General features: G+C 33.3%; 1 protein-coding gene across 1 annotated transcript in view; it reads left to right on the top strand.

Annotated features, from left to right (window-relative positions):
* LOC132726447 (protein mono-ADP-ribosyltransferase PARP14-like) overlaps window positions 1–8,282 on the top strand; it is a 60,631-nt gene extending 52,349 nt beyond the window's left edge. Inside the window, exons 21-24 of the mRNA XM_060711761.1 lie at window positions 253–424; window positions 1,161–1,303; window positions 3,943–4,114; window positions 4,384–8,282. Coding sequence (XP_060567744.1) covers window positions 253–424; window positions 1,161–1,303; window positions 3,943–4,114; window positions 4,384–4,664 — 768 coding nt within the window. The 3' untranslated portion in view covers window positions 4,665–8,282. The remainder of the gene's footprint in view (window positions 1–252; window positions 425–1,160; window positions 1,304–3,942; window positions 4,115–4,383) is intronic.
* Window positions 8,283–14,535: the final 6,253 nt, after the last annotated feature.

The following is a 14,535-nucleotide window of genomic DNA, read 5'->3' as shown; positions in this document are numbered from 1 at the left end:
TACAAGGCAATACAATGTATTAGCAGAATCTTGTTCTGGTAAATCTCATGATATATTTTTTTCTCTCATAGATTTTAAAAGTGAACTGATTAAAAAGTGATATGCTCAAAATGTGATTTACTGATTTTTGAAACTTTATAAAAGTATGTTATTTTCTCTGCGCCATTAAGGCTCAATTGTGTATATTGTAATCTTATTTTATTGTTGCCATTTAATTTTTTGTACTTTAAAACATGTTGTTATTATTTTTAGAAATCAGATTTAAAACGTATTGGATTTTCAAATGGAGTCAAGGTTGTTGTCGGGAAGACAAGAGTTACTGTCCTTGGATATGGTAATGCAGCTGACACTGCAACTAAAAAAATTGAAGTATATATTGACGGCTTTGAGAGGGATATCAGAAAGGGATACTCATCTAGTGCTGGTAAGAATTTGATAACTTGATGACCATTAAATATATGAGGCGCACCATGAAAAAACCAACATAATGGGTTTGCGACCAGCATGGATCCAGACCAACCTTCACATCCGCGCAGTCTGATCAGGATCCATGATGTTCGCTTACAAACCCTATAACAAGTAGAAAAACTGATAGCGAACAGCATGGATCCTGATCAGACTGTTTTAAATGTTATATACACAAAGTTTTGATTTAAATTTCAATCACAATTATTCTATAAAACAACCATAATAATATCTGTCATATGTTGCGGTTCGGACTGGAATATCCATCCCATGGGCGGGTTCCCTAGTGACGGACATTCCGGTCCGAACTGCAATCATATGCCAGATAATTTTTCTTGCATATTCTGCCATATTATTTCATATTTAAAATGGTTTACCTGGATATGATATATGTGCATGGAAATTAAAGTCATTTCATCCAAAACTATTTTCTTACAATAGCGTATGAACTTACAACTTAAATAACAACGGCGAAATGATGTCATCCTAAGCAATATTTTTCTTCTAAAACGACGTCGTTTTAACTCAGTTCATTCATAAAGTGCGCTTAAATGACGTTGTTTGGCACACGACTCGTCTGGCACCCCCCCATGCCAGATGAAATTTCTGGCATGGGTAAAAATCATGGAAGCGCCAGTCTACTATGCAAGAATAAGTGTTTTGTCATTGTCACACACATATATGTACTGTTTTAGTTAAACTCCCTAAAAGTTGGACAAAAATGAAGCTGACAGATCCTACAGCAACTGTGATGCTGCTTCCTGGAGATCAGGACATGGTCTGGGTGTCACAGAAATTCCAGGTGGAGTCAGGTATTCCATCAACCAACATTGTCAAGGTAACTTGAATTGACTGAAATCAAATACTTTTGACTCATAAACGTAATCTGTACAGATGAGTATTCCGTTGACCTCTTATTAATTTTGTAATCACTGTAAATAGTTTTTTGGATAGGTAAAAAATAATATTTCAATGATGTAAAATGTAATTTGGATTCAAATGTTCAATGGTGAACATAGTTATATTAATCACTAAGTTATGTGCATATAAATGTTTATTTAATTTTACCCATGAAATATGGTCCTACATCAGCCAACTTTATATCATATTTGTAAAAAAAAACTAAAATATGAAAGTGGGCAGAGCCAAAACTCAGACTACTTTCTCAGATGTTTCTCTTTTGCAATGAGTAGCTTCAGCTTTTCATTTCAACATCGGAAATTATCTGGCTATGTTGTTTTTTTCAAGACATTTATAGTCTGATTTTATTGACCCGACAATTATTAATACATTATAAAACTCATTAAATATTCAATCCCACTTCAGTTCTGTCTGTATAGTTTCGAGGATTGATATGGAGTATATAACTAAAGTCACACTAGCTTAGTGTATTGGTTCTCGTCACATCCACAATAGCACAGTCGGTCAAGTGATAACCTAATGTGTCAGAGGTCTATGGTTTGATTCCAACTTTTGCCATTGTTTTTAGACCTATTCTTTCTTTATTTTTTTTGAAGTATATTTTAATAGAAATGGCCAAGTGCTTGCAAAATTGTCTATACGGATATGAAACAACATAGAAACACTGATTTGTCTCATTTTGCATTGTGTTTAACGGCACTGAAATGACATATATTGATTTTAATCCAAATGAATTTTAAATATTAATTCTGAAACCATGTTATTTAAAGATAAGAGCAAAATATATTAAAAACAAAAAGAATAACATGAAAAACAATCATAGGTTCAATTATGTTGTAAAAAAGTTTAAAATAAGAAGAAAAAAAAGAGGATATACGCGCTCTCTATCTTATAACACATAGGACATTATATGAAACTTGCCTGAAACAGCTTTAATATTGAATATGTACCAATGCCTTGAGAACTTGTACAAATCAAATGTTAATCATGCCCCATGAATCTAAATTCGCACACACCCAAAATAGTTCTTCAGTAATATATTCCTGTATAGGACTTGTGTCTGTCACTCGTTCCAATACTAAAAAACAAATTACAACTTAACTTCGTATAAAGAGACATCTTTATGAATTCTACCTATCTAACATTTTTTTGGTCAAGGTCAACAGGCCATATAGTAAATGTGCATAGACATAGGGACTTCATTCTATCTGTTTACATGCATCTTCATATATATTCATATTCCTCTTTGTTAAACTGAGAGAACTGGCTTCCATAAATTTATATGTCACTTTTATTTTGATGTTCGCTGAAGTCTCTTCAGTTAACAGAACTATCATTTTTACATTTAAACACGCCCCTGGAAAAAAATTACGAAGCGAGTCGCTACTAGCTTTTTTAAAAGCTAACCTTGTCTTGGTATTATACATAAAGATGAGCATAATAGTCTTCTAGGTTAGGCTTTCAAGTTAACCAGACATACCTTGATTTTGAAGGTCCAAGTATTGAAATTTTCATTTATTTGCTGTAACTGGATATGGCTTTGTCATTGATTAACGGACTGACTTTGTATTAGGATACAACATTCTTTTGGAGAAGACCTTTATGTATATCAAAGTCAAATTAATCTTGTCTTATTTATGAACTTGGCCTTGAATGCTAAATTATTGAAATTTCGCTGATTTTTGTTATTATTGATTAAACCTTGGTAATTAATAAAAAACTCCTCTTAAACTGGATGGCAGATTTTGCTTAAACTTCCAGGGATGAACAACCTTAATATGTATATGGTAATCAAGGAAGGAATTTTTGCTGCGACCAAATTAAACAGAATTATGGCCCTTTGTTGATTTCTTCACTATATACCATATAGAAATTTTGTGAACGCAATCTTAAACCGGATGGCAGATTTTGCTTAAACTTCCAGGGATGAACAACCTTAATGTGCAGATGGCAGGAAAGGAAGGAATTTTCGCTGCGACCAAATTTAATAGAATTATGGCCCTTTGTTGATTTTTTCACAATATACTATGTAGAAATTTTGTGAACGCAACTCCTCTTAAACTGGACGGCAGATTTTGCTTAAACTTCCAGGGATGAACAACCTTAATGTGTAGATGGTAATAAAGGAAGGAATTTTTGCTGCTACCAAATTTAACAGAATTATGGCCCTTTGTTGATTTTTTCACTATATACCATAATTATAGAAATTTTGTGAACGCAATCTTAAACCGGATGGCAGATTTTGCTTAAACTTCCAGGGATGAACTACCTTAATGTGTAGATGGTAGGAAAGGAAGGAATTTTTGCTGCGACCAAAATTAACAGAATCATGGCCCTTTGTTGATTTTTTCACTATATACCATATATATATGTTGTCAGTGGGGGCACCTCCTTTGGACACAGTTCTAGTTTTACTATAACTTAATAATTATACATATTTTTTCTCCCATACATATTTTTTCTTCTTCATAGTTATGTTTTCCTTACTGCGTCAAGTATTTTATTAGTGGAGCTTCCCTGTCTTCTGTGACAGCTCTTGTTTATGTTTGGTTTCAGATTGAACGAATACAAAACCCAACACTGTACACGCAGTATGCAGGCAAGAAAACACAGATGGAGATACACAACAAAGGCGGGCGGCAGGTGGAAAGACTACTGTGGCATGGCACAGATCTAACTGCTGCCAACCTCATTAAAATCTTAGGGTTTGATAGGAACTATAATTCAGGCACGGCATTTACTTTTATCAATATAACGCTCATATTACATAATGTTTAACTCAAAAAATTTGTAAAATTCTTTTTTTAAAGAGTTTTTGAAAGACTAGTAATGTTTAAATCAGCCTGAATTTTTCATAATTGAAAAGTATCTTTTAGTTCGAAAATAAAACAAACAAACCAACAAACAAAAAAAACACCAAAAAGCAAATGGCTAATAGTAATTACTCTTCAGTCTATCAGAATTAATGATAAAATTGTGTATCATTAACATTTTCAGGGTCATCTCATGGAGCGGGCGTATACTTTGCTGTAAAAGCTTCTACATCTGCCAATGGCTACTGCAGTCCAGATGCTTTTGGAAACAAACATATCTTCTTGGCACACGTCCTGACTGGTGAATATTGTATGGGACAATATGGAATAAGAGTACCACCAGCAAATCCTGCATCTAAATCGGGAACTTATGACTCCACAACAGACAATGTACAGGCTCCAAACTTCTTTGTTATTTTCCATGATGCCCAGGCGTATCCATCCTACTTGATAACATTTAAGTAAATTAATGATACATTTAATCTTATACAAAGCTTATTTTTTATTTGTTTTTGCAAATTCATATGTCGATCATTTTAATTTGATGAAACAATTTTCATTTTGATAAAACAATATTATGTGCCTCAGAATTGAGGTGTCAGCTGGGAAAGTTTTTATTGAAACTGTTTGCTGTGTAACGACTTGATGTAGTGTTTGTACATAGCTAGATTGTATGTGCACATGGATATCTTTACTGGGTTATGAGTTAAGAATATATATAGCCGCCAGAATGTCATGTCGCCAAAATGTTATTTTCACTGTTGATGTAAATAATGTAATCATTTGTACAATCAGCAAAACTTTTTTTTTCGTTCTTAAGATTTGTTTGCAAAGAAACATGTATTTTATTTATATTTTTTGAACTCTAATGTATGTCATATTTCTTTTTCAATTAATTTTTCCTTTGTATCAGTATAATTTGTTATATGACTCTGTGATTATTAAGGTTGTATTGTAAATTAAAATTACCTGGCAATGTTAGTCAGTATTGTTATTGAACAATGGATTACTTGGTTAAATATTTACTGTAAGATTTACAACGTTAGACAGCACTTTTAAATAACTTAAATTTATATGCTTAATGAGAGTGCAATTTATTGTCTTTTGTGCTAAATTGTCTATGATATATATTTGTCTATGATATATATTGGACAGTCTTAAGACTCTTCTTGTGATTTATATAATGTAAGTTAATCCATATATAGCGTGTGTGAGTTGTGTTGATATACTTTCATAATGCCTTGCTTAAAGTAGCATGCCTGAAGGTTCATTATAATTTTATTTAAAAAAGTTTGAAAATGTATTTAAAAATAAAATACTGTAAAGTGAACAAAGAAAATAATATACATATTGCAAATGTAAACAACACTTAAAATTCAAGTAAATTACCAAAAAAAGAGGTCAAAATATATACAAAATTTGCCCTTTCTGTGATATTCATGCAGTATAAATAATATGATGAATACTAAAAAAGCAGTTTTTAATCACACATAACATGCATACTTTTACTTGAATCTTCGACCTTTTCACTTTTCAAAAATCTTTGTACATTTTTCATCTGGAGGCATGCAGCTTAAATTTATTTTTGTTAGTTTAACCATGAGACAGTATTTATATATACTAAAATAGTGAGCTATCATTAAGAGCTATTATAAGTAGCCACAATCTGACAATAACGAAAAGACATGATAAGAAGCCTGCTATCTCCAATTCATGGATGAATGACAACGCTTTGAGCTAAAGCTGCTGGTTTTAAAACTTACCGTATTACATTTAAACACTAACCGTGTTAAAACCAATAATTATAATATCGTAAGTAAGGTACAAAGTGACATGTTTGAAGAGGGCAATTTTTGCATTCAGTTTTTTGCAAACAGATTTTTTTTTGATAATGCCAGTTTTATGTATTATCTACATAAATGCCAAATAACTTTTGAAATGTAACATTTTCTAGAGATGTATCAGGAGAGGATTACATTTCTTCACCTTTTTTGAAGAACCAATTATCATGCATTTTGTTTTTTATTGGATGCAAGGACATATTAATAAGGATGCACCAATCATTAATAGCAGTTAATTTTTTTTTTGCTCACCTGAGCTTGCTCAGGGTGAGCTTTTAGGATCGTTGAATGTCCGTCGTCCGTCCGTCGTCCGTTGTACGTCCACAATTGATTGTGAACACTCTAGCGGTCGCATTTTTGCCTCAATCATCATCAAACTTGGTCAGGATGCTTATCTAGTTGAAAGCTCGGATGAGTTCGAACATGGCTCATCTCGGATGAAAAACTAGGTCACAAGAGCTAAAAATAGAAAAACCTTGTGAACACTCTAGAGGTCACATTTTTGACCCAATCATCCTCAAACTTGGTCAGGATGTTTGTCTAGGTGATAGCTCGGATGAGTTTGAACATGGGTCATCTCGGATGAAAAAGTAGGTCACAGGAGCTATAAATAGAAAAACCTTGTGAACACTCTAGTGGTCACATTTTTGAACCAATCTTCATCAACCTTGGTCAAATTGCTTGTCTAATCAATTGCTTGGATGAGTTCGAACATGGGTCATCTCTGATGAAAAACTAGGTCACAGGAGCTAAAAATAGAAAAACCTTGTGAACACTCTAGTGGTCACATTTTTGACCTAATCATCATCAAACTTTGTCAGGATGCTTGTTAAGATAATAGCTCGGATGAGTTCAAATATGGGTCATCTCAGATGAAAAACTAGGTCACCGGAGCTATAAATAGAAAACCTAGTTAACACTCTAGCGGTCACATTTTTGCATCAATCATCATCAAACTTGGTCAGGATGCTTATCTAGTTGATAGCTTGGATGAGTTCGAACATTGGTCATCTCGGATGAAAAAGTAGGTCACCGGAGCTAAAAATAGAAAAACCTTGTTAACACTCTAGCGGTCACATTTTTGCATCAGTCATCATCAAACTTTGTCAAGATGTTTGTCTAGGTGATAGCTCGGATGAGTTTGAACATGGGTCATCTCGGATGAAAAAGTAGGTCACCGGAGCTATAAATAGAAAAACCTTGTTAACACTCTAGCGGTCACATTTTTGCATCAATCATCATCAATCTTGATCAAGATGCTTGTCTAGGTAATAGCTCGGATGAGTTCGAACATGGGTCATCTCGGATGAAAAAGTAGGTCACCGGAGCTAAAAATAGAAAAACCTTGTTAACACTCTAGTGGTCACAATTTTGACTCAATTGTCATCAAACTTGGTCAGGAAACTTGTCTAGGTCATTGTTGGGAATAAATCGAACATGGGACATCTCGGATGAAAAACTAGGTCACATGAGCTAAAAATAGAAAAATCTTGTTAACACTCTAGTGGCTACTGTTGTGATCCAAATATTCTGTTAATTGGTCTGAAAGTTTGTTTTGATGATTTCTAAGTCAAGATCGAACATGGGTCATCTTGGATGAAAAACACCGCCCAAATATGGAAAAACCTTGTTAACATTCTAGTGGTGACATTTTCGACTCAATTATCATCAAACTTGGTCAGGATGCGTGTCTAGGTAATTGCTTGGATGAGTTCGAAATCGCATGTGAAACTAGGTCACCGGAGCTAAAAATTAAAAAATATTGTTAACACTCTAGTTGCTACTGTTTTGATCCAAGTATCCTGGAAATTGGTCTGAAAGTTTGTTTTGATGATTTCTAGGTCAAGTTTGAATATGTGTCACCTGGGTAAAAAACTAGGTCGCACTGCTCAAATATGGATAATCCTTGTTAACACTGTAGTGGTCACATTTTTGACTCACCTGTCATGAGACTTGGTCAGAATGCTTGTCTAGGTAATTGTTTGGATGAGTTTGATGAGTCAGGTGAGCGATCTAGGGCCATCATGGCCCTCTTGTTTGTAAATTATCTTCTATTTCTAGTTACCAGATTGGTAAAGTGTAGAGTCATCTGCATACAAGTCTATAATAAGATCATTATAGAGTATAGATATATCATTGATATAAAGAAAAATAGGATAGGATCCTTAAGGAATTCCTGATTTCACCACTAAAGTGTCAAATTTTATATTACCTACTTGAACTGTCTGTTTTTTGTTTGATATGATATAATTTCAGTTTGTGCATCAAAACGTCATGATCGACAAGATTAAATCAAAGAAAATTGCACCTATCATTTTACCATTATCAATATCTTTGATCCAAGCATCAACTAATCTAAGTAATTCTGTATTACAAGAATGATTGTCTGTCATGTATATTTCTTTTGTATTTTGAAAAAATGCCTGAAGATGCGACGATATATATTGCTATATGTTGTTCAAATGTTTTTGAAATGGTTGGTAGAATTGAAATTGGGCGATAAATATCAGAAAAGTCTCTACTTTCTGATTTCAACACAGGCAAGAAACGAGTTTTCTTAAGTTTATCAGGAAAAATACCCAAATAAATGCTATTATTTATAATAGATGTTATGCAAGGAATAATAGTATCCCCAGAACTTTTTTAAATTGCCCGGTCAATACTATCAAGGCCTGTAGATTTATTTGTGTTTAATTTTGGAATTATTTGCTTTACTTCCATGGTCGTTATGTAAGGAGTATCAGTACGCGGGAGATACCCAATTTTTTCAGAGTGGAAACATTGTTTCAGAAAAAATAGTTTTGGTAATGATATTTGAAATATTGGTAATATGTTTATTTAGTTCTTTGATAAATATTTTTCCTTTTTAGACAGAAATGTTATCCGTTTAGTTTGATTGATGTTAAAATCTTCTTTCAAGTTTTTCCATACATACTTTGAGTCCTTATTCTTTTCAATGGCAGTATTAAAGTATTTCTTTTAGCCTTTCTAATCAATGAAGTAACTTTGTTAAAATTTTGTACTGATCAAAATCTTCTTTATTATGACACGTATTGCACAAATTTATTGTTATTTTAATTTCATAGACCTGTAAACCAGTCAGGTTGGTGCTCCCGTTTTACGCTTTTTTCTTTCATTGGCACATGCTTTGCAAATACTTAATTTAAAACAAAAGAAATTTCAAGAATTATTTGGATTTGTAATTGTTTCAGTAATATCTGTACCAGATGTTAAAAGATTACATTGAAAATTTTCTTCACGAAATTTTTTAGTCATTCTATATTTTATCACCTTATGCAACCCATATTGTTTATTTTTGTTATAATTAGTTAAATACACCATACATACAGGAAAATGATCACTTATAGATGTAAATGTCTGAAATCTGACAACAAATGTACTAATGTTGTAATATACAAACATGTTTTTATTCTCATAGACACTTTGTTAATATCGTTAACACTTGAACTTATCCAGTATTTAAGGAAACACAAGTAAGCCAAAGCAAATATAATGTTTTACATCGAATATTTATGGGCTTTTTTGTCTAGATAATAAATTTCAATCATTGTTGTAGTGTACACAATATGTTGTCAAAGTACATGTAACAAACAACACATTCCCCAGCTATTATAAAGTTTACAATACATACCGTTTAATTTCTTTAACCTTATTTTGTTGAATGTTTAAGGTATTGGATGCCTATTGCAGAGAGTATTCATTTCAGTGAGCACACAACGTTTTGATGGGGTGTGGCTTCGAACCACAGAAGAGGGTTTTTTTTCTCAATTTTTGTCTATTTTTCTTCTTTTTTTTTGGCTAGAATTTGATTTTTTTATATTGAATCTGAAATTAAGTAAAATATTAAAGTTTAATGCTTAATTGTTTCTGTGAATCATGTGAAACTGGATTGAGTAACAACTTGAAATGATTATTATTTGAAATCAGCATTGTAAACTTTATATTTTTCACACATGTTTTGTTTTGTATCAAGATAATAATTATTAAATTATATTTTGATGCTCCTATTTGATATGACAAAAGCCAACAGGTTTTCTTACTGCACCCTTTTCTTATTTGATGTTAAACGACAAGTACCTGTCTCAATAAACCAAAATAAAATCTTTTCATAGACATTTGTCATTGGTTGTAATTGTAACTAAGGTTTTTATTAGTACTTTGCAACTAAGAAAAAATGAAACTAGCAAAACTTTTCTTCAGATAATGAAAACATATTCTTTGCTGTTGTTGTATAAAACTGATATTTCAATTGTCAATATTTTTCAAACACGATGGTTAACTTTTGTAATGTTTTGAATTTATGCCCAGAATATAGTACAGTTTATTAATATAATGTTTTAAATGCTTTTTGAGGAAGTGTTAATTATACATGTAATACCTTAAATTTTGTTAGAATTGATCATACTTGTATATAATGGAAGGGGAAAGTTCAGGTCTCCTTATGTTTTAAATGTTGGGCACATCATTATTTAGGAGAAAGTTTTCATCAAATTGGGCCATAATTTATTTATAAAGACATCAAAGTCTAATAACAGCATTTTAGGGAATAATGGTGATTTTTGTGTCACCTGCTACAGAGTAGCGGCGTCATATAGGGATCACTTCGCCGTCATCCATCTGTCCATCCATTTTGTCTGTCACAAATATTGTAAAGGCTACTCCAAAATGTCAAGAATAATCAGTATCAAATAAAGTTGTGCAACTCGTCGGTATTTTCCAGTTCAATGATTTTTGTCAGTTATGTCTTTAATTATTTTTTTTAAGTTTGTCAGGACTACTCCTCTTATACCAACAATGTAATTTAAATGAAACATTACAAGATTGATTATTATAGTCCTGGCGGCGTTGCCGTTGCACTTTCAGGATCACTTTTAGGCTTCGGTACCTTGTTCTGTGAAGTGAATTTCTTTGTTCCTTTTTGTCAGTTTGAAATATATTCTCCTCACCTTCCTTTTAAAACGATGTTCATTTTTCTGATGAACGAACCCATCCTGAGTCTCTTCTCGTTTTCCAAAGTGTCAACTTGAACAATTTTCATCCAATTTTTCACTGTACTATTAGTATCCTTCTTCATCCTTTCATCTTGCGGCCTTTCCTTCTTTGCTTTTCATCAACAAATGCTAAAACCACTCCACAAGCATATCAATGGTAGGTAGTTGGTTTAGAAGCTTGTCAGAATATCTTTTCTGTATAGAGGATTTTCAGTTTCTGTTCCTGAACTGTTCTGATTATCTCCACTAACTATTATGCTATTATACACTGGGTAAAATGGTGAAGATTTTCTTATACCACTTTGTGGTAACAGATATTGATTTTCCTCTGCAGCTGAAAAAAGTGCAATTCACGTTAAAAATGAAATTAAAACCAGAAAACAAATTGGATTTCTTACATTTTAAACAGTTTGAATTTCTTTTTGTCGGCTGACTTTTGTACAATGATGTTCATCGACAGGATTTTCAAGAACTCCGACGAGCTGTTCCGCTATTAATTTGTTCAGGGAATGTATTGTACTTTCAGAGTTAATAGCAGATGAAGCAAGTTTATGGACTTCTTTTATGTTTCTATTGATGAAGTCATTAGAATTTTTTCCATTGATTAGAAATTTTTGATGTAGTATTATACACAGGTTTATATAGTATATGAGCCACCGTCATTGATGGTTACCCTAACTGACGTTTGTACAATTGCACTTCAGACGAGTCATATGTGTTTTGTTTTTTCCGCTGTACCTAGCTTTTTGTTAAATTTCTGTAAAGTTTTTGAGTATAGCCCATTTTAAAAAAAAATCGTAAGTAGCAGCATTAGCAGTTCCAACCATACCATCCTGTGAGAGTATAACTTAATACTTTGAGTACGTTTTGCAGCATGAAGTTTCTTCAATAATGATTTTTCAATGTTTAAATGTGTAGTCGCCCCGGGTTTGTTTTGCTGGGACTGTGTAGCTGGTGTCATTATGGTGCCCTCTTGAGGTGAAGTCGCCATGTTTTATTTATACCAAAGAAGACAGTGCAGAGCAGTGGTCAAAGCAATCAAACAGTGTAGAGATATTAAAAAAATATCAGTTTCACAAGGCCAAGTCCGGACAGTTGTATTTCAACTGAATAATCGATAATTAATCTAATATTAATGAGTAGTTTGACTCTCTGTATATAAGAAATATCAATGTCTATAAAAAGGAGCAGCAGAAAACAAAAAACTCTTTTGAGGTCTCGTAAGGTCACGAGGACAATTAAAATAAAGTCTAAAAATTAAAATAACTAAAACAGACGTAAAATGTTCTACTTGCACCATTTAAATTCCCCTTTTTTTAATTTCACCAAATAGATGAGGGATTATGGGCTTCAGTAAACAAAAACTGTAAATGGTTACAAAAAATTGGTCTTCCGATGTTTTTTTTCTTAGGACAAACTTAAATTCGCCACACTCTTCCGTTTACACACGTTTTTGCTATTAAGGTTAATCGCCTTTTTGGTGTTTTTTTTGTGTGCTCATATTATGATATTTAAAAGGACAGAGCAAACAGCTAGGGTAGTATAAGGTTTAATGTATTTGCAAACATATCAGTAAATCCCTTTTGTGACTTTTTTGGGATTTTCATGATAAGGTTTAATCTTTCCATTCATTGTCATTTAACATTTATTTCTGAATGAGTTTGTTTTTTTTCAGATCCCATATGAAATTGAGAATATTCAGCTTCAAACTCGTTTCCAGACTTGAATTTCTTTAAAAGGATATCCCAGTCCATGTTATGATCAAAATTGTCAGTATTGTCATCATAGACTTCATTATTTTCAGAGCTCTGTTTGCGAGTGTCAGAAGGTTCTTTTTTACGGAACTTTTCTTGTTCACTTCTGGACTAATCCACTTGCTTTGGAAAAGTATCTTCAGCATGGGCCTTTTCATTTCTCTTTATTTTTCTGATTGTTTGCAGGTGTCTGAAGTTTCTTCATCTTTAACAGAAATTTCATGTTTCACTTCCTGACTCTCTACATGCTTGGAAAGTATAATTCATCATGGACTTCATTATCCTCAGTTTCCGATTGTTTGTGAGTGTCTGAAGTTTTCTTCATCTATAACAGAACTTTCTTTGTTCACTTTCCGACTCTCTACTTGCTTGGAAAGTATCTTCATCATGGACTTCATTATCCTCAAGTTTCCGATTTGTTTGGGAGTGTCTGAAGTTTTCTTCATAACTTTCTTTGTTCACTTTCCGACTCTCTACTTGCGTGGAAATTATCTTCATCATGGCCTACATTATCTCCCAGTTTTCTGATTTTTACGAGTGTCTGAGGTTCTTCATCTTTAACGAAACTTTTTGTTCACTTTTGGACTCTAACTTGCACAGAAAGTATCTTCATCATGGACTAAATTATCTCCAGTTTTCCGATTTTTGGGAGTGTCTGAAGTTTCATTCTCTTTACCAAAAACATTTCTTGTTCACTTTCAGACTCTTTCACTAGCTTGGAAAGTTATCTTCATCATGAACTTCATTGTCTTCAGTTTCCAACTGTTTGCCTCTCTCTGAAGTTTCTTCTCCTTTTGACGGAACTTTTTCTTGTTCACTTTCAGTCTTTACTTGCACGAAAAATATCTTCATCATGAACTTTATTATATTGAGTTTTCAATTGTTTGCGAGTGTGGGAGGTTTCTTCCTTTTTAATGAAACATTCTTCCTCACTCGGGTGTCCTCTTTGGAACCAGGTTTCGCTGTAATGTCCTTTTAAACACTTATACCAAAGAATCCTTGTGTTGAAGATGAAGGTTTATCTGTCTTTTCTCCATTTTTATTTGAACACCTGTCTGACTTGCATTTCTTTCTCTTAACTGGTTCATATCTTCCACTCTCTTCATTACTAGGTCTTTTATCAATGTCTTCGGGTTTTGTCTTTTTTCTTTTGTTTCTCTTTAGGATTGCTTGTTGGTCACATTGGGAAAGTGGAAAGGTATCCCGGATGCTGTTTACGTATGGCACGATCACTTTTTCTACATACCGTATCATACTGTCCTCGTTACTCCAGTGCGATTCTGTGTGCGTAACATCCCAGTCATTCGGAAATCGAACACCTTTTAGGAAGACAATCTGTTCAGACTTGCCAGCGGTAAATCAACTTGAGGCAGTAGTAGGGTACCGTCTTTAGCAGCAGCGAGATAAGACGGTGAATCTGGCGCTTGTCCGTAAAGACCAGCTTATGGTGACCTGGGTAGAACCACGCTCATCCATTGTCTATTCACCCCCGGGGGTACCATCTGGCAAACCTGTCTGGTCCCAGTTAATAAAAAAGAGAATCTGGCACGCTTATGTTCCCTCACAACATTGTTAACCTTCCCACGAATTCCTTCTGAATATCGTCAAAGTCATTAACTAAGGATTTTGTAGCCTTGGTTCCCTTTCTTTTTCACATAACCCATGCGTCTCAGTATCGACCGACCCAGAGACTTCTCAATCCCTATATGTCCTCCATATTTCTTTAGCT

This window comes from Ruditapes philippinarum, unplaced genomic scaffold (genome assembly GCF_026571515.1).
Source record: "Ruditapes philippinarum isolate M1 unplaced genomic scaffold, ASM2657151v2 ctg4483_1_1_1_1, whole genome shotgun sequence".
Taxonomy (NCBI): domain Eukaryota; kingdom Metazoa; phylum Mollusca; class Bivalvia; order Venerida; family Veneridae; genus Ruditapes; species Ruditapes philippinarum.
This window is presented reverse-complemented; position numbering and strand designations above follow the sequence as displayed.